This window comes from Ananas comosus, linkage group 20 (genome assembly GCF_001540865.1).
Source record: "Ananas comosus cultivar F153 linkage group 20, ASM154086v1, whole genome shotgun sequence".
Classification (NCBI taxonomy): domain Eukaryota; kingdom Viridiplantae; phylum Streptophyta; class Magnoliopsida; order Poales; family Bromeliaceae; genus Ananas; species Ananas comosus.
Window position 1 is genome coordinate 7,876,985 of NC_033640.1, and position 19,954 is coordinate 7,896,938.

Below are 19,954 nucleotides of genomic sequence, written 5' to 3' on the forward strand. Positions count from 1 at the left end.
AAAAAATCGAAAACAACAACTCCTTTATGTTTCCGATACCATAATATATATATATATATATATATATATATATATATATATAGCTCTACTCTATAGAAATTAAACTAATGAAACCATTGTTTTTATGGTTGTAGTATATAAAAGTGGCTAGTGCTTATCTGAAGGAGACCGAATGGTATGCGCATGATTATGTGCCAACAACTTTCGAAGAACATTTGCAAACCTCACTGGTTTCCGTAGGTATTCCCATGCTAGTATGTGCCTCCTTCGTCGGCATGGATAAAGTCGCAACAAGGGCGGCATTTGAGTGGGTTATTAGTATACCTGAACCAGTTAAAGCTTCAGCCCTTATCAGTCGACTTATGGACGATATCACTTCATCTGAGGTACATATAATCCCTTCCTCTCTCTACTACAAAAAATCTTGCACTTAAGACTCTTTAAACAATAATTAGCGATGCTTTAAAGCGTAAACAAAAATAATTCTGACGCTTATAAAAGTGCCGAGCAAAGGGTCGTTAAATAAACAAGTCGGGATAAATATCCCGACATTTGAATAGAGCATCAAAAAATTTTTATAAATATTTGATAAAAATATGTTTATTGGTAACGCTTAATCATAGTATCGGCAAATGTCAAATATTAAAAACGCTAGAATAAAACGTCGTCTAAAAAACGTCATCTAAAATATATTTTGTTGTAGTGCTCTCACTCGTGTGTACAACAAAATATATTTTAGACGATGCTTTTTAAACGACACTTTATTCTAACGTCTTTAATATTTGACATTTGCCGACACTATGGTTAAGCGTCGCCAATAAATATATTTTTATCAAATATTTATACAAATTTTCCGACGCTATATTAAAACGTCGGTATATTTATCCCGACATGTTTATTTAACGACTCTTTGCTCGATGTTTTTACAAGCGTCGATATTATTTTTGCCAACGCTTTAAAGCGTCGCTAATTATTATTTAAAGTGTCCTTAAATGCAAGATTTTTTGTAGTAGTGTGTGTGTGGGTGTGGGTGTGTGTGTGATCTTGTAACGACCCAGCCCACTAGCAACAATAACTCGTTGGGCCCAACAACCGACCCAAAATGCTTAAGCCCAGTTATTATTACTAGTGTCTAAGTCTCTTANATATATATATATATATATATATATATATATAGTACGTCTTTCGTGCTTTCGAAAATACGGAGACATCCGTGCTTGTAAGTTATTTTCGATGATAGGACATCCGATTCAATGATCGGTTTCGTTAAGCATAATCTAAGCTATTGGAATTATCTAGAAACCAAATTTCATAATTTTTCGACATCATTTAACAAGCGATCACAGCGTCTCAAAAATGACTATTTTAACGGCCGATGTGGCATGTTTTTAAGTTCAACGGTGTAGAAATATTCAAATTACATGAAATTTTAATAAAAAATTCTACTTAATATCAAGAGTAAGAATAATACTTCTGATTTGAAATTTGAGTCTTTTATCACTATTTTTTATGAGATTTTTATTTTCAGCCGTTCATTTTGAGGCTACTCGTTCACTAGGCAAACGAAGTCAAAAAATTATAAAATTTGGTTTTTAGATAGTTCCAATAGTGTAGATCATGTCTAACGGAACCGATCGCCGAATCGAATGCCCCATCATCGAAAGCAACCTACAAGTACGGAAGCCTCCGTTACTTTCCGAAAGCATAGGAGCCGCTCTCCTCTCCTCTCTCATCCCTCTCTCGTCTCCCCTCGTTCTCCTCTCTCTCTCTATATATAATATAAAGTATAATATATATATATATATATATATACATAATATATATATATATATATATAATATATAATATATTTATATATTATAGTCCAGCTACTATACTCTTATGAGTATGAGCCCTTTTGTACTCCATAAATTTTCGCAAAAGAACCGTATAGATCTACTCTTTTGATCATTTGCCATCCATTAGAATATACTATTCAACTAAGCTCCCACTCACTCTAAGGGAGCACTATTAAGCCAACCGGACCACTATCATCGTAACCGCACAATCCCTTCATCCAAGCGTCGAAAATTATAAGTACAAAGGGTCTTAGTCCATAAGAGTATTAGTAGCCCGCTAACATATTATTATCTTAATAGAAGCTAGCTGGAATATTCTATCAATAGACCAAAGCTATTGTGCTATTGATTTTTTAGCCTGGATTATAAATGGCGTGTTAGGAAGATGTGGGGCCTAGGTTGAGTGAGTGGTTGTTGAATAGTAAATTAACGATAAAAAATAATCAAAGGGTTAACTCTAACGGTGGAAAACATCGAATATGCACCAAATCCTTGGTCTATCGATAGTACCCCCAGCCGGCTCTATATAATATAATTGAAGCAGAAATACTTGGAAAGCACCAACACTATTGGCTGCTTCTTACGTTTTTAGCCCTTAGATCTACTCCTTAATTACTAATACCCCTTGGATTCAAAACACTGTATCACCTACCATCACCTACCACCACCTACCACCATCAATTTCAAACCCCACATCTCTAATCCAATGGTTAAAACTCAAAAGCACCAACCCCCTTGGTGCTTTTGAGTTTTTTAGCCCTTGATCTTCTCCTTGAGTATGCTATAATCTTTGGATCAGACACTAATTCCTACACACCTACCCACATCATCTCAACCTACATCTCTTGATCAATGGGCTAAAAACTCAAAAGCACTAACCCTTAGTGCTTTTGAAAGTATTCTAGCTCAACTCTCTCTCTCCTCTTCATCCCATCCTCCGCCGCATCAAATCTTCTCATCTCCTTCTCTTCGTCTCCTCTCTCGTCTATATATACTATATATATATATATATATAGGCTGGGCTACTATAACAATTATGAGTATAGCCCTTTGTAACTCAATAATTTTCGACCGTTCGGATGAAAAAATGTGCGTTCAGGATAAAAAGTGGTTACGTTAAGTTGATAGTGAGCCCTTCTAGCGTAGAGGTAGGTTGGTTTGTTGAAAGTACAATCTAACTGAGTGAATAATATTAAAGGGTACGATACTAACGGCCAAAAACTTCATAAGCACAATAGGCCTCTATAACTCATAAAAGTATATAGCCGACTCAATATATATGTATATATATATATATATATATATAGATATATATATATATATATATATATATATATATAGTATATATATACGAACTAGGCTGTAATACTACTCTAATAGCACTAATGATTTGGTGGCTCATTAAGTTTTCTGCCCTTGATTAAAAGATGTGGCGTTAGGCAAGATGTGGCGCGCCGCTCCTAGGTTTGGAGTGCGTTGGTTGGTTTGTATATATATATATATAACATATATAATCTAGAGTGAGCTACTATGCATCGAGGCACGAGCCTTCCGTGCTTCCGAGCTCGTTTTCGACTGTTGGACTTATCGATATCGGTCGATCGGGCTCCGTTAAAACTTGATCTACGAGTATTTGTAAGTACCTAAAAATAAATTTAATGATTTACGATAATCAATTTTGCCTAGTGAACGGAAGGGTGCTCAAAAATCAACGGCTAAAAATAAAAAATCTTACAATGTAATAATATGACAGTAAAATTTTAAATCAAAGATATTGAATTTTTATAAATGTATAGGAAGAATTTTCTATCAAATTTCAACAGTGATTTGGATATTTTCTAACAAGACCGTTAAACTTGCAAAACGGCTCCACGCACGGCCATTGAAAATTTGTTGATTTTAAGTCCATTCGATCTACTAGGCAAATGATATCGAAAAATTAATAAAATCTATTTTTCTAATACTCCAACTCCTCTTAGATCAAGTTTAAGCGGAGCCGATCGACGGAATTCCGAAAGTCGCAACATTGAAACGAGCTGGAAGACCGGAAGGCTCGTGCTTCCGATAGTATATTGTAGGCCTCACCTATATATATATATATATAATATAATACTATATTATAGATAGTATAATATATAGTATATATTATATTACTTATATATATCGCTTGTTGACATTAGGCAAAATCTTCTGAAAGCTTAATTCTAGCTTTGTTAGCAAGGCAAAAAAGCACTTCTTGTCCTAAAGCAGAAGCTCCATTTAATTTTTTTTGCTTCTCATTGTAATAAACTATTACAAATACTTAATACATTTCATGTAATTACTTTACTCAAAATAGGACTTCAGTGAATGTCTTATAAGAAGGGACAAACAAGCCCTTACCATCTGTCTATCTATCTCTCTTCATCGATCCTTTGATTATGTTTCATATTATTAGCTAGTTTCAAATTTATTTCATTACTTCATAATGATATCTAATCCTCCAAATAATTAACTTCCTTTCTTCAGCACGAAAAGAAGAGAGGACACTGTGCCTCTACTTTGGATAGCTACATGAAAGAACACAGCACAACTAAGGAAGTAGCCATTGCAAAATTTCACTTCATAATAGAGGATGCCTGGAAAACAATGAACGAAGCGTTACTGAAGCCAACTAATGTTCCGATACCTCTGATCGAACGAGTTGCTAATTTCACTCGAATGGACGAAATGATATACAAGTACACGGACGGATTCACAAACGCTACTTATCTGAAAAAGTACATCTTGTTGTTGTTCGTGCAGCCATTTGATGTTTGAGTGTTTGAAGTCTACTTCTTCGGTCCATCCATCTGATCAGCAAAAAGCAGGCAACTAATAATCTTTGCATGCAAGTTTATATTATTATTATTAATAAAATGGCTAGGTTTCTGAGGGTGATCCAATAAATAAGAAATAACAAATCTAAAGTCTTTTATGATTAGATTATCATGTAGTTTCTTCCTAAAACTATGTATGTGAATCGACGACTTATTATCTAATGTGTGATTTATGTTCTTGTTTGGTATGATCTAACTTTGAAGCTATATTAAATTGGTATCTTAATTAGTTATGTACTTGAATATATAGCAATATATATAATTAAAAATTGTACCTTCTGAATCACTAACTATTGTGTGTTTATTTTGATATAACTAACATCTCATTTAATCGTTATTTCATACTTACGATGTTTGTTTCACCACAAGTCGATGTAAAATCATTGTACCTTCTGAAAGTGAACGTGGGAGGAAGCAAAAACTATTCTTTTAAGCACAGTTTAATTGACATTATAAATTAATATCACAGCAATCACAGATGGACCCCATTCTTCAATCAAAGTTAAAATTGCACAACCATTTTGATCGCACGTCGTGCTCGTAAGTTATAAGACTTTAAAATGTAAAAAAAAGATTTTTTTTTTTTTTTTTGCCAAGTTCGATAATTAAGCATAAGAATTGAAGAATAGGGTGAACCTGCCTTTAATCTTTATTACTTTTTTATACATTTGAATAAAAAAAATATTGTGTTTTAAAATTTTATATAATATAAAACGTAAAACATACGACCACAACGGTTATACAACTAGTAACTTTAATTGAAGAGAGGCGCATATTTATATTTAAACTATTTGACAAAGTTTAGAAAATCTAATCCCAAAGTTTCTTCATTATCTACCTTAGTAGGATCCCCAATCTCCGACTCCTCCAATTAATTACAATAGTGAGATGAAATTTGAGATACTTCGCAAAGCTGAGGAAATTGGTTAGTTGGAAGTGAAATAATTCACAACATTAATGCACAACATTACCCAGTAGTGACAAAACAATCAGATCTTTTAACATCAACTTATATATAAAAAAATAACCCTCCAAGCATATTCTACAGACGTGAATTCATTTACAAAATGAAAGAGCATCGAAGAATACCGCAAAGTTTCTTCTCTTCACCAGTCAGCAATCACCTTAATCGGCATCTTCGGCGGTAAAATCAGGCTCGGGAGGCTTCTGCAACTTCACCATCTCCATAACGCTTCGATTCCGCATTCTATGAACTCCTCGAAGAGCATTAGCAGCGAATCGAGATGCGTAGATGGTTGCCCCGAAGCTTGTGTGTCCACTAACTAAATGATCTCGGAGTCGTCCCTCTTCTACCTTCCGTCGCAATTCCGCCGCCTTTCTCTTGGAATACCGCCGCCACGCCGCTTGAACAAAGCAGGCTGCCCACGTCCTCCACTGCTGCGAGTAGAATCGGAATGTGTGCTGAACTTGCTTGCTGTGGAGCCTTCTGAACTGCCCCGCCACGAATTTTAGTTCTTCAGCAACTAAAGCAAAGGCTTCAACTTCAGTCAGGGCTCGAACGGTCCTAGTGGAAGTGGGGAAATTAGCACTGGACTTTGGATCGAGTGCCCAGGTTAGTAATTCCTCCCCACAGAAGTCTCCTTCTTTAAGCATACCCCGATTAAAGAACCCACTTCTGCCGCCGTCAGTGGTAACACTCTCCAACTGGCCGTGTAATATGAAAACAATCTCATCCACGGGATCGCCTTCCCTTAGAATGTATGAGTTCTCTGTGTAGAGGCTCGGTTTCAAGCGTTCGCATATTGCATCTAATAATCTCTCATCCATGTTCGCGAACAGAGGGACCTACCGACAATTAGTAAAGTGTTAATCTATTTGCAAGTGTATCCCTATAATTTGAATGTTTAATATACACCTCTTACAAGTGCAGTTATCTTACAGAAATTTCCTTACATACGTAAGCAGACAATTTTGTAGTGTAATATATGTGAAACTCTCTTATAAAAAACAGCAGCTACTTAACAAAAAACATTGGAATAGGTATCGCTTACCCTTCTGACCAGACCTAAACAGAGGTGGCGTTTGATGTCCCTCCTAAGGTCCGTGGGAAGGCTCTGAACCAAGTTTTCCTCATCAACTCCTCGTGTCTCCACCCACTTGTACTGTTCATACCGCCTGACTCGTTCTCTGAGATCTGGGGGAAGTAGTCGGTGATGCATCCACTGCTCGGCATCACGCTTCTTAACTCTCATTTCTTCTAGGCGTATTGCTACCGACTGCAGATAGGTCTGAAGAAACAGCAAACAAGAGAAAACTTCATTACACTCAGGGCCTGTTTCGATGCCAGAACAGGTTATATAGGGATAATTTGTTTTGGATGGGTGTTCCTCTCGGTGATTATGCTGTAAAAATCTAGATATTAGTCCATTTCGAGGTCAGAGTAATCACGAACTTTCAAGATAGTGCATTCCAAATACAAGGTAAGTTATCATGGCCCTAAAGATTACAATCACTTGTAAATAAATAGGCCCTTATCTCTTGTTTCGGCTGTTGGACCATGCTATAGTGTTATACGTGATCAGTTATGCTGGACAGGAGTTTTCTTATGGGTTGACTTCAAGATCTAATGATAATGAATTTTCAAGAGAGCATTCCACTTGTGAGGTAATTTTTCATATCCTTGATGACATATGGTTCGCAAATAAACAAGAAGATGTGTTGAAACAAGTTATTTTAAAACAGCCCTCCTTTGAATTGATAAATATCTTCGTAGCAATATCTATTTTGTTCACTCAAGTGGCACATGGCAATAAATGACAGAGTATAAAGAAATGCTTACAACTACATAATACATACCATCTCTTTATCACTTTTCCCTCCAAAGATGATAACAACCACCAACTCACAGTTTTTGTAATTACGAAAGAAAATAACAATACAGCACAAATTATCTTGCTCCGACATCGGAAGAGGCCCTAATAACTTCTTATCAGTAATTACTCAGCCTCAGGATATATCAACCATCAACCAACTCATGCACAATTAAAACAAAGTAGACAATAACAGTTGAAAAGTTATAAGAACACCAATTCTACCTGCATGTTACCAATAAGAAGGGCGAAGAGAATGAGTCCAAGAATAGCTATTGCTATTGAGAAGATCACCTCTCCAGGATATGTACTTGTTTGAAGCCCTTGGCCAAGAGTACTGATGCAAAAGAATAAAAAGTTCTTATACCAGTAGTAGAATATAACTCATGCAAGACAAACAAATATCATTTTCCATCATCTTGTACACCATATACTTCCAATTGTTGCTAAAGAGGTAAGGAGAGCAAAAGAAAGTGGACGGCTGATGACGGTTGATGTAATAAAATGCAACTTAAAGGCCACGTAACCACTTGGTGCTGTTTATTGGTGGAAATAGTTGTCTACTTTATCGAGGAGTTATTTTATGGTAAAATTGATGGCCTACAATTGCGCTAGTGAAGGAATGAGTTCACTCATTAGGTTGCACAAACTTAATATAGGTAACAACTGACAAATCCAGGGTGCTTATACACAAGAATTTCATTACAGCAATGCAAGTGGTTAAACTGTGTTAAATTATGTGAACCACAAGCTTAAGCTATCAGAGAACGGTGTTTTTAATATTTATACTCAACACAGCCCTTCACATCTGGGCTCGAGAGTCGAAACATTTTCATAAACCTAAGACATGGACACGAATTATATGGGAGAAAATTAATTGTCACACCCCGTACTATTGTTTCTTTGTTTGGGCCCCTTTCTTTTGAAAGTTGGACCTTTTTGTAAATTTGTTTAGTTGAGGGGTTTGGCGGCATATTATGCTAAGTAATCTCTAATTTCTCTCTTTCTCTTTCCCTATTCATAACGGCTACCCAAGTCGTTCTCTCTCATTCTCTCCCATGACTCTCACTCCGCCCCATCTCTTTCGATCATTCTCCTCTCTCGCACGCATGCATGATGCTCATTTGATCCTCTTCGTCCTCCATCATAACCACCGTCATCCATGGCCGCCGCCACGCTCCTCAATCACTGTCGGCACTTTGGTTTGTCATCGACGGCATCTCGTTTGCAGTCGTTTCCGTCGTCGTCTTCAAAAAGGTTCTTACTCCTTTCATTTTTGTCTCTATTACCCATTTTTGAGAGCATCCAATCCCCTTATTCATAATTATGTGAAGATTTTGGGTATTCTTCTCTTGATGGTTAGAATTAAAATTATTAAAATCTGAGTTATGTCGATCTAGAATTATTGTTGACTGTGCTGTTATTTTACCTTGTATTTCCACTAGATTTAGTTTTATAAATTCTTCACATTCTACATGTTATTCGGAATGCCCTCTACATGTTCGACAAAATGCCTAAGAGAAGGCAAACATCGATTTTGTTCTGAATTTGATCTCATCTAAATACAATTTGTAAACTTATATTTCAACATATGGAAATCATCTTTTCGAACACTTAAATCTTCGTCTAATGTTTGAAATTCCTTTTATATAACTTTGTTCTTTTGAATTGCTTAGTTCTTAGAACTCTTTCTTTTCTTGATCGATAGTTGGGTTTCTGTTGAGTTATTGACTTTGACCTATTTGCAAGTATTTACAAACGATCTTGTTAACCTTGTGAGCAAGGATTTAAGTACCCATCGGCACGGGCCGTATCTACCATACCGTATTGTGCCAATAAAATACCGGCACGATACAACTCCCGTACCGATGGCACAAACAACTCCCATACTGTTGAGTTATTGACAGTTCAAAAATATTTTTACTTTAAATTAGCAAGTGCTTTTTTCAATAAAGCTCAAAAGATTTGATAAAGATACATAATAAGCAACTAGAAAATTTTGTTTCTAAAGAAAATAAATTTTGCATATCATTATGTGTCGGCACACATGTATTTTTTGTGACCAATACGCATCGATTCAGCCCGGCAAGCATCGTGCCGTACCGTGTCAGCAAGTTTACGACACGATCCATGCCACGGCACTTAAATCCTTACTTGTGAGCCTATCCGAATTTAGTTGTTTGAGACTTTGAGTATCACCTTCCTATAACCATATCCGCCATGAAGAGTTTAGTTTTGTATTTGATGAGTCAAACTCCTTTTTGGAAACTCAATCAGAAACTAAGTTTGTGATTGTTTAATTTCACTTCATGCTTGGGATGTTAGTTCGTTTATTAATTTTGGTTCCGTTCATTATATTAATATTTGTGTGTATTTTCTCTTTCTATTAGCAATTATTTTTTAGTTTATAGAAAATCATAATATTTAATTTAAGTTCTGGTGATTAACTCCCTATTCACTTTCGACTACATAGCTTCATAGCTCAAAAGCTAATTTTAAGGTAAGCTACCAGACCAGTTAGTTTTTCACAATATAATATAGGAAAATGTTCTGATTATAAGGAAATTCTTATTTTTGTAGATTTCTAAAACTCGGGATTAAGCGTGTTATTACATGCATCTGAAAATGTTTTGATTTTGATTGACAGGTTCTTTTAGTAAAATATTTCTGAAATTTGATAATATGTTTGGTAAACTAGTGGTCGGATAAGTAATTTATTTATAATGTCTCTTGGTATATTGCTATGCTAATATTGGCCATGTCGACATATACTATATTATAGAAACTAGCTTCGACTTTGTATTGCACCTCCAGATGCCTGTGCCTTTCGGCGCCTCTTTTCTGTATTTACACTGTCGAACGTCTTCGTTCTATATATGTACCTTCGGATGTCTCTGTTATGTATTTGTGCCTACAGATGCCTTCGGACCTCGCTAATTGGTTGCTCTATATAGTTAGTTATCGAAGACTTATTTTTAATTTTGTTTATTTGCTGAAAGAAAAATATTTTGTTATTTTATAATCTCTCTATTTGATATGAACTTGAAACTTTGATAATCTATTTTCTGAAATTTTGTGAATGAAAAGTCAATCGCTTAAATTATATTATGTACGAAAATTTACTTCAGACTTTTTTTGTTATTTATTTCTTTATATACTTAGTCCGACTAATGTGGCATACAGTTGCTTACCCAGATATCAAGGCTGTTTTGCCGGGCAGGACGAGACCGAGTGAACGCTAGACATAGTCGTTGTTTGAGATATTTTCTTTTGTTATTATGTTTGATGTAGCTAGATATGAATAAATGGATTTTGTAACTATCATCTAGTTTTATTTGCTTTTGCTTCATTGTTTTCTCCGTACCTCGCATAATTGTTATTTGTGGTTATCTATTGGACCAAATTTTCATTTATGTTTCGTTGTAAACCTTAGTTTTACAATTGTGATAATTAATTTTGATTCTGGTCAAAATTTAGTTGTTAGCCTAATATTACTGATTCTTAGGTTTTAGCAGAATTTTTTGTGATCGTCATTCTACCTGTTTCTTGTTAGGTTCTATAGCTTTACGTACTTGTTGATCTAGCACGTATGTGGCGTATGTTACACCTCGGATTTATGGCGTGATACTAATAGGAACCTAGCAAGACTCGAACTCAGTACCTTCTACTGTGATACCATGTTAAATTATGTGAATAATCGTTGTTCTCCAAAAGCTTAAGCAATCAAAAAACGGTGTTTTTAATATTTATATTCAACAGACTGGTAGCCACTAGAATCTTCTACCTATGCCAAAGATGCAAGCAGAAGAGGCCGTAACCGCTTTTCCTACTTCATGTTCAAAACAGGACCCTCTCTGTTATTAAATATTTGTAACAAAAACACACCTCAAAAGATGATAAAGGATGCAGTAGTGCTCATGATAATGAATGGTGAACATGTATTAAGTAAACCGTTACGGAGAGTAAATTTTCTGTACTATACAGTAATGCGAATAGTAGGTTACTTCAAAGCTACTACAGGTAATTAACTTACAAAGAAACATGCAATCAACAACTAATGCGAATTTTAGACTATTTCAAAGCCAAGGGTAATTTACATACAAAGAAACAAGCTATCAACTACCAATAATACTTTACGCCAAAATTATGAAATAGTTTGTTTAGTGGTCAAGTAGATGAATTCCAATGCTGCAGTGAGAGAGATGTTACTTCAAATCCCAGTGAAAAGCACACGAGACGAGCCTTACCTCAAAGTTTGAAGTCCCCACCAGAAGCAAAAAGAGAGTTTGGAAACAAATTTCTTTGATTGAACTACTCCAGACTGCAAGCATTGTGCATATATACCAAAATTAAAAGGCTGTGTGCTACCATTATTTGGGCATTGGTTACCAAGAACTTGGTTGCTAACATTGAGCCAGGTGTCATAACCATTAAGATGACGATTCCCACAATACAAATAACTGTCAAGACATCCATTATAATTCTTGCAAGCCAAATGCCAGCAATCATTCTCACGTTCTACAGACAACAAGTACCAAAAAGAGCCAACATTCTGTGAAAGGAAAATAGGATTAGTAACGACAATGACAATGACACCCATAAGCTATACAAGCCAACAACCTTCCAAGATATAGTTTGCTCAAAACAAAATTCCTAACTTCTTAAACAATCTCTTCCCTTCACAGCAAACAGTGAATTTTTGCTTATGGCATGGCAAGCTAGTCACTTCTTTCATCTAGTGGCTCTAAAATAAGAATTTACACTGTTATGGAGAATTAGCCCATATACAATTTTCTCTATAAGTTTGACGTAGATTATAAGGAACTGACATCTAAGAAGGGAAGCATGACAAATCAATGTTCAAGGCCGATTAACTTAGAAAACTGGTATGTATTATTAAACTACGAGAAAAGGATGTTCTCATAGAAAAACTATATAGAATAATTTGGTGATCAAGTTTCAAGTATGTCATCCTCAACAAATTTGCGAATCTGTTAAGAAAAGGTTAGTAACAAGTTTAGAAACAAAGGTAAATTTTGCCTGAGCATTTGTTAGTACTTGGCGTACCTGCTTTCATGCCATTAGGGCTTTTAATTCATTTCCATTCGTAATCATGTTTCTTAAGTTTATGCTCTTACCTAAGTTTTTAGTGCCCATCGGCATGGGCCGTGCCCATAGTGCCATCCGTGCCAATAAGATATTGGCACGATACGACCCTCTATGCCAACGGCATGGCTCAAAACCCTATTTTCTTTGAAATTAGCCAATAGTAACCTCAATAAAGTGCAAATGATTTGGTAAAGCTATATAATAAGCAATTAGAATATATTGGTGCCAAAGAAAATAAATTTTTATGCCGTCGTAAGTCGGCACATCTGTTTTTTTCTGACCGGCAGCACCATGTCACACCATGCTAGCAAGTTTTCGGCACGATCCCGTGCCACGCCACTTAAATCCTTGACTCTGACTAACTCAACAGCCCATGGATTTAGCTCCCTTATTAATGATCAAAGTTTGAAACCATGGACATGATTCAAGAACAAAATTTTAAAGTTAAAGTTTATTCTAACTGAGATTACTTTGATCCAACAAGAAATCAAGGTCCATTCAGGAACATTTTTAGCTTAGAAGAAACATTATAGCCTACATGACCTTCATAACATTGGCCAAAATTTATCTCTAGTGCTTCAGTAGTGCCACCTAGTAGCTAGCCTGTATAGATCGTTATTTATCAGTTAAAAAGAAGGGGAAAAAAACCGAAAAAGGAGACTTCTTTTCTTTCTTGTTATGGTACTTTCAACTCCTAATCTTCTAGTCAACTAATAAGAACTCCCCACCAAACTACTAAGCCTTCTGTCAAAACCCTTGTTCAAAAACACAGTGCATGCACTGCATGCACAAATGCAGGCTTAATTCCCTTCACCGAGCACATCCGTGTGTTGCCTAAGCACTAAACAATGAGCCCATTCTCACCCTTGAAAAGCACAGACCTACATTTCACCCCCTTAATACTTAGACTGTTAGCGCTTTATCCCCTCTTCATTATATGAAAAGAACAATGACTGTCTAGGTGGACCAAGCAAAACTTTTACTTACATGACTAGCTAGCATATACCATAGCAGATAGTATGCAGCACCGGCCCAAGCAGTTTCAACGAAGACACCTGCTTTCCTTTTTAACTCTGATGTCAAAGGAAAAATCCGATAGAATCTGGGGAAATACTGAAGAACAACAATCAAAAGCAATGCATTTTTAGTAGCCAATACATCTGATCCTTCTGAACTTTGAAGATATCTCCAAACTACAATCTGCAAAAGATAAATCCCAGAGAATAGCAGATTGGTAAAACAGATAAGTAGACATATGGCATTTTTCATAGATGCTGGAAAAGAACAGGGAGATATTATTTAACTAAGAGACTTGAGCTAGCAGATAATCAACTGCTTTATAATTTCATTTATATATGCTAACAAGAGTCAAGAAATGAAGCCTATAAAGGCTATTTCAATTAAAACAATGTCTCTATTGTTAAGGAAGTTTGCCAACATATTCTACTCTAGGAAAAATGGAACTAGCAATATTCTCATGTCTTATATAAAAAATGGGAAAATAAGAACATTGATATAATAACTATACTTTTATTTCTCTTCGTACATAAAACGATTCTACATTTTATCTTTCCAACAGTAAGTCAAATTACGCTACTAAATTTTAGGTACGCAAATTGATAAAACATCTCAGAACAACACATTCATTAGACGCAACCCAGTCAAGCAAATAATGTACAAACATTTTAGTCATAATTCCTTTTGCTATACTAAGAGACAACTTACATAATTACATTATCTTTTTTAAGCAAATCAAGTTAAAGAAGTTTGCCAAACCTGTGGAAGTGGTACCACCGCAAGAAAGTCCATGAGGAAGTAACTTCTCAAGTATCTCCTAGCAATCTGTGCAGGGTCAATCACTAATTCACCTCTACCAAATACCCGAGAAGATGGAGCAGTGAAAGCAGTACGGAATTGAAGAACCATATGCATGAGATAGAAAGAATCAACAATTGTCCTCACAATTGTTGATGTTATAGCCAATCTTCGGTCTATTCCAACACAATTATCATTTATTACTGGTAGATAGAAGAATAGCGGATCCACTGCAATAGCAATAATGCATGACATGACAAAAAGCCTGTTCATTCTTATAAGGAATTTATCTTGCGGATCAAATATTTTCTTCTTAGAAGCCTTATGATCTTCAGGAAAAACCGCCTTCGAAGTACCAAATGGAAGAGATTGACCATGTGATTCGATCCCTGTAGAACCCTTTTTCATTCCTCTCCTGAAAGGTTTTAATGGATCAAACGATATGCCATGAAACCCAAATATGTTGAACCCACGCTTATTCGTTCTTCCTGTATCAGAAGAAGCCACGGAATACCTAGGGCTTGACTCCTCCAGCCTACAAAGCATATACACAACACATGATATGCAGAAAATCAATCTCGGTTCATTTGATAAATATACAAAATAAAAAGTAGGATGTATCTAAGACAATAGTCTTCTATAAAAGGGAACAAAATATTTCAAGTCTGAATCCTTCTACTTACAAATACCAGAACTGATATAGTTCTCCCTAGTGAGCAGAAAATCCTTGCTAATCATTCCAGGTGCTCTCTAGATAAAAATTACATTAAAAGTTTGACTTATAGTTCAATGAGCATAAACGACAAAACTATCTATTATTTTTTCTAGAAACAACTGGCTTTTAGTAACATTATAAACCCATTAGTGCAGAGTTTTCAAAGACGAGAATCAAACGAGCGAACTCATAAACGGAAGGTACTAAACCTAAGAGTGTCTAACAATCAGGTCATCCAATTTACTGCCACAAAATTTATTTATATGAACTAGAAAGTTTGCAGGCAAATTATACCAAAACAGTTTCATATAGTTACTTTTATCAAACGAACCCTCAAAGACACAAAAAGAATGCAACACAAAAAACATAATAAGTTTCAATGGAAGAATAATAAAATGTATTCAGAACTGAATGAGGAAGACGCATCACAATGTATATGTTAGTTCTGACTACAGGTTAAGTATTCATTAAAAAAAAAAAAAAAAAGAATCCCTTGATAATTGGCAGTTTATTGTTCAACTTCATCATAATCTTTACATGGAAAACATGATGACCCTCTTATGCATTTATCCTATATTTATCAGAGTCAAAGCTAATATTCTATCGGTTCATTTTGGACGGACCAAATGGAGGCAAATCAAACTTGAGGGATTGCAGCCTAAACAGAATTTTAAAAACATAACAAATAAGAGAAGCAAGAGATTTTGGATGAGAATCGAAGATCATCTTATATTTGCATTAATTTTCCCTAGCCCTGTCTAGAATATTGTTCCGGGTATGAGCAAAAGAAGGATGAGGAAACAAATGAAAAATGATTAAAAATATATATATAATACTCAGTTTCGTTTAGAAATAAAGAAAATGGTAATCTTGTTTATCGTCAGGTTGTTACATCCTCCCAAGATACAGGAAAAGTAATATAAGTATTGTATGAGTCCGTAATTGCTATCTCTGGTGATATAGTTCATATTTAGAGGGAAAAAAATTTACAATTTGTTCGAAACAAGGCGAGAAGTAACTTTTAACAAACATAATTCCCACTTTGTACTAACAACACGATTATTTTTTTTTTAACTTTTCACACCACTTCACCCCTTTCATGTTACAAGTATAGAGTAGCACTACTTAACTGGATATACCTTGGATATGAGTAGATATACATCTCCCAAAGCATTGCAAAAGGTCTAGAAGACAACTTGTTTCTTGATACAGAACTAAAATTGTTTCTCTATAAAACTAAATGTAGTTATAGAGGCAAACTCATTAATCAACCCCACAATATTTAAGAGCAAAAACAGAAAAAAGAATAACAATGTTGATGGATGGATAATTTCTGCAAGTCTACAGGTTGCGCATATCAAACTGATAAGAAAGAGAATTAGAAACAAAATACTGCCTCCAATGGACTTGGCCAATAACTAGTGAAAACAAATACACTAACATAAGGAGAGAAAGGGGAAACAACAAAAAGGTGTCTCAAAGTTCTGTAAATAATGACAATAAAACCAAATAATGTTAGTCTAAAGTGCAAAGAACCCAAAAAGGAATACAAAAAAGTCACAATCAAACAAAATGGCATACATCAGTAATGACTTTATTGGAACCACAAATGAACATACCTGATGAACTTCTCTCTCTGCCCATTTATAAATTGTGCTTTGTAACCACAATCGAACATCTTCACAACCTATGAATCACCACTAGCTGAGAACTGCAAACTACTAGAATGTGAAACAAGCGCATCTAACTAATGACAAAGTTCCTGCAGAATAAAGAAAACAAAAAATGTCATTAAGCGCAAGTCCCAAGAACAAAAAAAGATAGTTAACAAAATCAGCAAATCCATCATTCTTCTACCTTTGCATTATCATATTCCATACGATCACGCAGGTTTGCGCCGGTAGAGGGGACGCCTAGCACAACAACAAGATGATCACTTGGCTTGAAGATGGAATAAATTAGGAGACGAACAGGGTTTTAACCATCTCATCAGATGCAAGCATGCAAGAGATAATCATGTCATCTAGAACAAGCGAAAGAACTAATCTACTAAGCCGTGGGCTAGAGTACTCTCAACCCTCATGAACCCTCCAACAGGAAAATCAGTTAGGCTATTACAACAGCGCCCGCACTTTTATAACTTGTCTCAAAATTCTTGCTTGTAACCATTGTGATGGACTTTGAACATCAAATTTAGACTTGCAAAGTACTCCGCAGTTATCTATAAACATTTTTTTATAAAATTGATGGAATCTATAATTGAAGTGTCAAAATCAGTATATTCAAAGGGCCTTAGAATCATTTGTTTAGCATACTTAATGTCCCAATCAAATTCCAAAATTTTTAGTGTGGAGTTGCTTTAGCATAATTTACATGTTAAACTTCCACTCAAATTCCCTAATTTGCATGATTTGGAACAATTTCACTTTCTGAAGGCTAGAAAATTTGTCCTTCCAAAAACAACAATTTCTTGTTACCATGATCTAAACATGATCGAGGGGGGAAAAAAAAGAAAAATTAGAAAAATTACGCGATCGAATCCGGTCCTATCACATTTCATTTCAAACAAACAGATTGTAACCCTAATCTGATTCACTCGAAACCACTGAACTGGAAGAACAATCCACTGCAATTTCCTAATTTAGGAATTGGGTCTCAGATTCGAAATTTCTCGATTTATTTCAACTCGAGATTTTCGATCTAGCGATCAACCGAACTACAACTTAACAAATTTACAAGACAAAAAAAAAAAAAAAAAAAAAAAAAACAAGAGAGAAAACAATTGAAGAGAAAAGCTCCCCAACTAAATGGTTTTTCCTACAAACACTCCTTACATGNCAAAGAAAAATTAGAAAAATTACGCGATCGAATCCGGTCCTATGACATTTCATTTCAAACAAACAGATTGTAACCCTAATCTGATTCACTTGAAAAAAGAAAAAAAGAACCAGAGAAGGAGAGCTCTTACCTTAGATTTAGGAAATGAATCGAGAGAAATAGAGAAATAGTTAGAGATAATAATAAATGATTTTTTACTTACGTCAATAATAATATCTATGTATTAGGAGGATGGTGATAGTGGTGGGGAAGACTTTGGAGAGGCGGCCCTGCAGCACCCGGGAAGCTTCTTCGACCCACATGCGTTTGCTGTCTGGACGAGGTCAGCTGCTACGAGCTTGCTCATGATCAGCGGCTGATCCGGCCGTTTGATTACCCTCCCCAAGTGGATCTCGGCCGTTCGTATTCAACGGATTGGTCTTGCTCAGTGGGCAGGTGGTCCTACTTTTTTAAACGATCACAAGCAGAAGGGAGATTTTGAACTTCGAGCTTGAAAACCTTCTGCCTCTATTTTGGTGTTCTACTTGTTTTTTTTTTTTTTTTTAAGCACTCTTTAGCCAATTTGTTTCACCGCAGATAAAGTTCAGATTGAAGTAGACATTCAAATATGTTTGTTTTAGTAAAAAAGAAAAAAAAAATGTACACTTTTGTTGTTTAGTTTGTTGTAGATTTATTACCAGTCGGATCTCAAACTCTCCAAAAGTCGAAGTCAATGACGAAAATTTACCTCATAGTAAGGTCAAACAGGGCCTTAGACAGGGTCTCTCTCTATAGATATAATTATATATGGCCCTATTACTGCTTTTACTTCAGCTATGATTATGTTTTTTAAAAAGTGATTAATGATTGAAACAATCCAAATTTAGAAAATAATTAGAGTCCACTCCTGAATGTGGGCCATGCCGGGCCCGGCTGCGTGGCGGCTTGTTATGGCCGTGCCGGGCCACATGGCCCGGTGCAGCCTGGTGCGGCGGCACAGTCAATTTAGAAATAGGCCTAAGCATCGGACTGGTCCGCTTACTTTTTCGTTTTTTCTGATATATTTTTATATTTTATTTATTCTTTCATATATATTAATTTAAATTATTCAAATTTTAAATATTTTCTTAAAAAGTCATTCAAAAATTGTTTATTTAATAAAAAAAACTACATATATTTTTATAAGGAAATCAATAGTAAAAATTTTAAAGAATAAAATTAAAATATAAAAAAAATATAGCTAAATAGGCCACCGTGGCCCGACATGTGTCCCAGCCTAGCCCCAAGCCCAGCCGGTATGACGATGACTCGAATCCAGGTTGGACTCGGCCACCTTCTGGCCCGAATCAGCCCAAAAACGTTAGGTCGTGGCGACCCAACATGGCTCGTGTTACACTCTTACCTGTAGCGATGCTGCGATGGAGCAGAAAAATCATACACGTGAGACAATTCCACTATATAAACTGATATTTTGGGAATGTTAAATTTAATGAACCGGGTGCATCTAGCTCCTTGTGAACAAGCGGTAAAAATGTAAAATCATCACGTGTACAAGTTTTTCTACACTTGGGCTGCACCCACTGTACCTTCCCTAAAAAAAAATTTATTTAGTGAAGATATTTCTTGGTTAGTGCTATCACAGCAACAATAATAATGCATCATAGTTATAATAAATAAAACAGAGTTAAGATGTTGGATTGGGTTTCAAATAGAAAATTACATCACAATTAATAGGAATGTTAGAAGGTTGAATAAAGTTGAGATTGATTGATAATGTGAATAAGTTGTCTCATTGTTGGCCTAATTTTTTTCCCTTGATCTCAGCCCTTATACATCATTGGACATGGCCCAATCAAATCAAACTAACTTGCTTAGATATATAAGATTTCCTTTTCCACTGAAAAAATAAAAAAATCCTTACAACTTCGAAAGAGAGATTTCTTTGAAGAGCATCTCAACATCATCTAAGTA

The 19,954-nt window shown here is 35.4% G+C and overlaps 2 protein-coding genes across 5 annotated transcripts in view; one reads left to right on the forward strand and one right to left on the reverse strand.

Moving 5' to 3' along the window:
- Nucleotides 1-4,745, forward strand: part of LOC109725920 (alpha-humulene synthase-like) — a 9,803-nt gene extending 5,058 nt beyond the window's left edge. The window contains exons 5-6 of the mRNA XM_020255322.1: nt 135-386; nt 4,347-4,745. Coding sequence (XP_020110911.1) covers nt 135-386; nt 4,347-4,637 — 543 coding nt within the window. The 3' untranslated portion in view covers nt 4,638-4,745. The remainder of the gene's footprint in view (nt 1-134; nt 387-4,346) is intronic.
- LOC109725549 (putative cyclic nucleotide-gated ion channel 9) lies at nt 5,623-18,393 on the reverse strand. Of its 4 annotated transcripts, none has more exons than XM_020254785.1 (9): nt 18,207-18,393; nt 17,024-17,079; nt 16,786-16,928; nt 14,413-14,986; nt 13,624-13,836; nt 11,775-12,079; nt 7,753-7,864; nt 6,709-6,945; nt 5,623-6,502 (listed from the first exon to the last, which is right to left on the reverse strand). In XM_020254785.1, the coding sequence occupies exons 3-9, from the start codon at nt 16,842-16,844 to the stop codon at nt 5,822-5,824; spliced, it is 2,181 nt and encodes a 726-aa protein (XP_020110374.1). In that variant the 5' UTR covers nt 16,845-16,928; nt 17,024-17,079; nt 18,207-18,393; the 3' UTR covers nt 5,623-5,821. The 4 variants fall into 4 exon arrangements, with proteins under 4 accessions (XP_020110374.1, XP_020110373.1, XP_020110375.1 ...); XM_020254784.1 differs by having other exon boundaries at nt 18,135-18,220; XM_020254786.1 differs by lacking the exon at nt 17,024-17,079.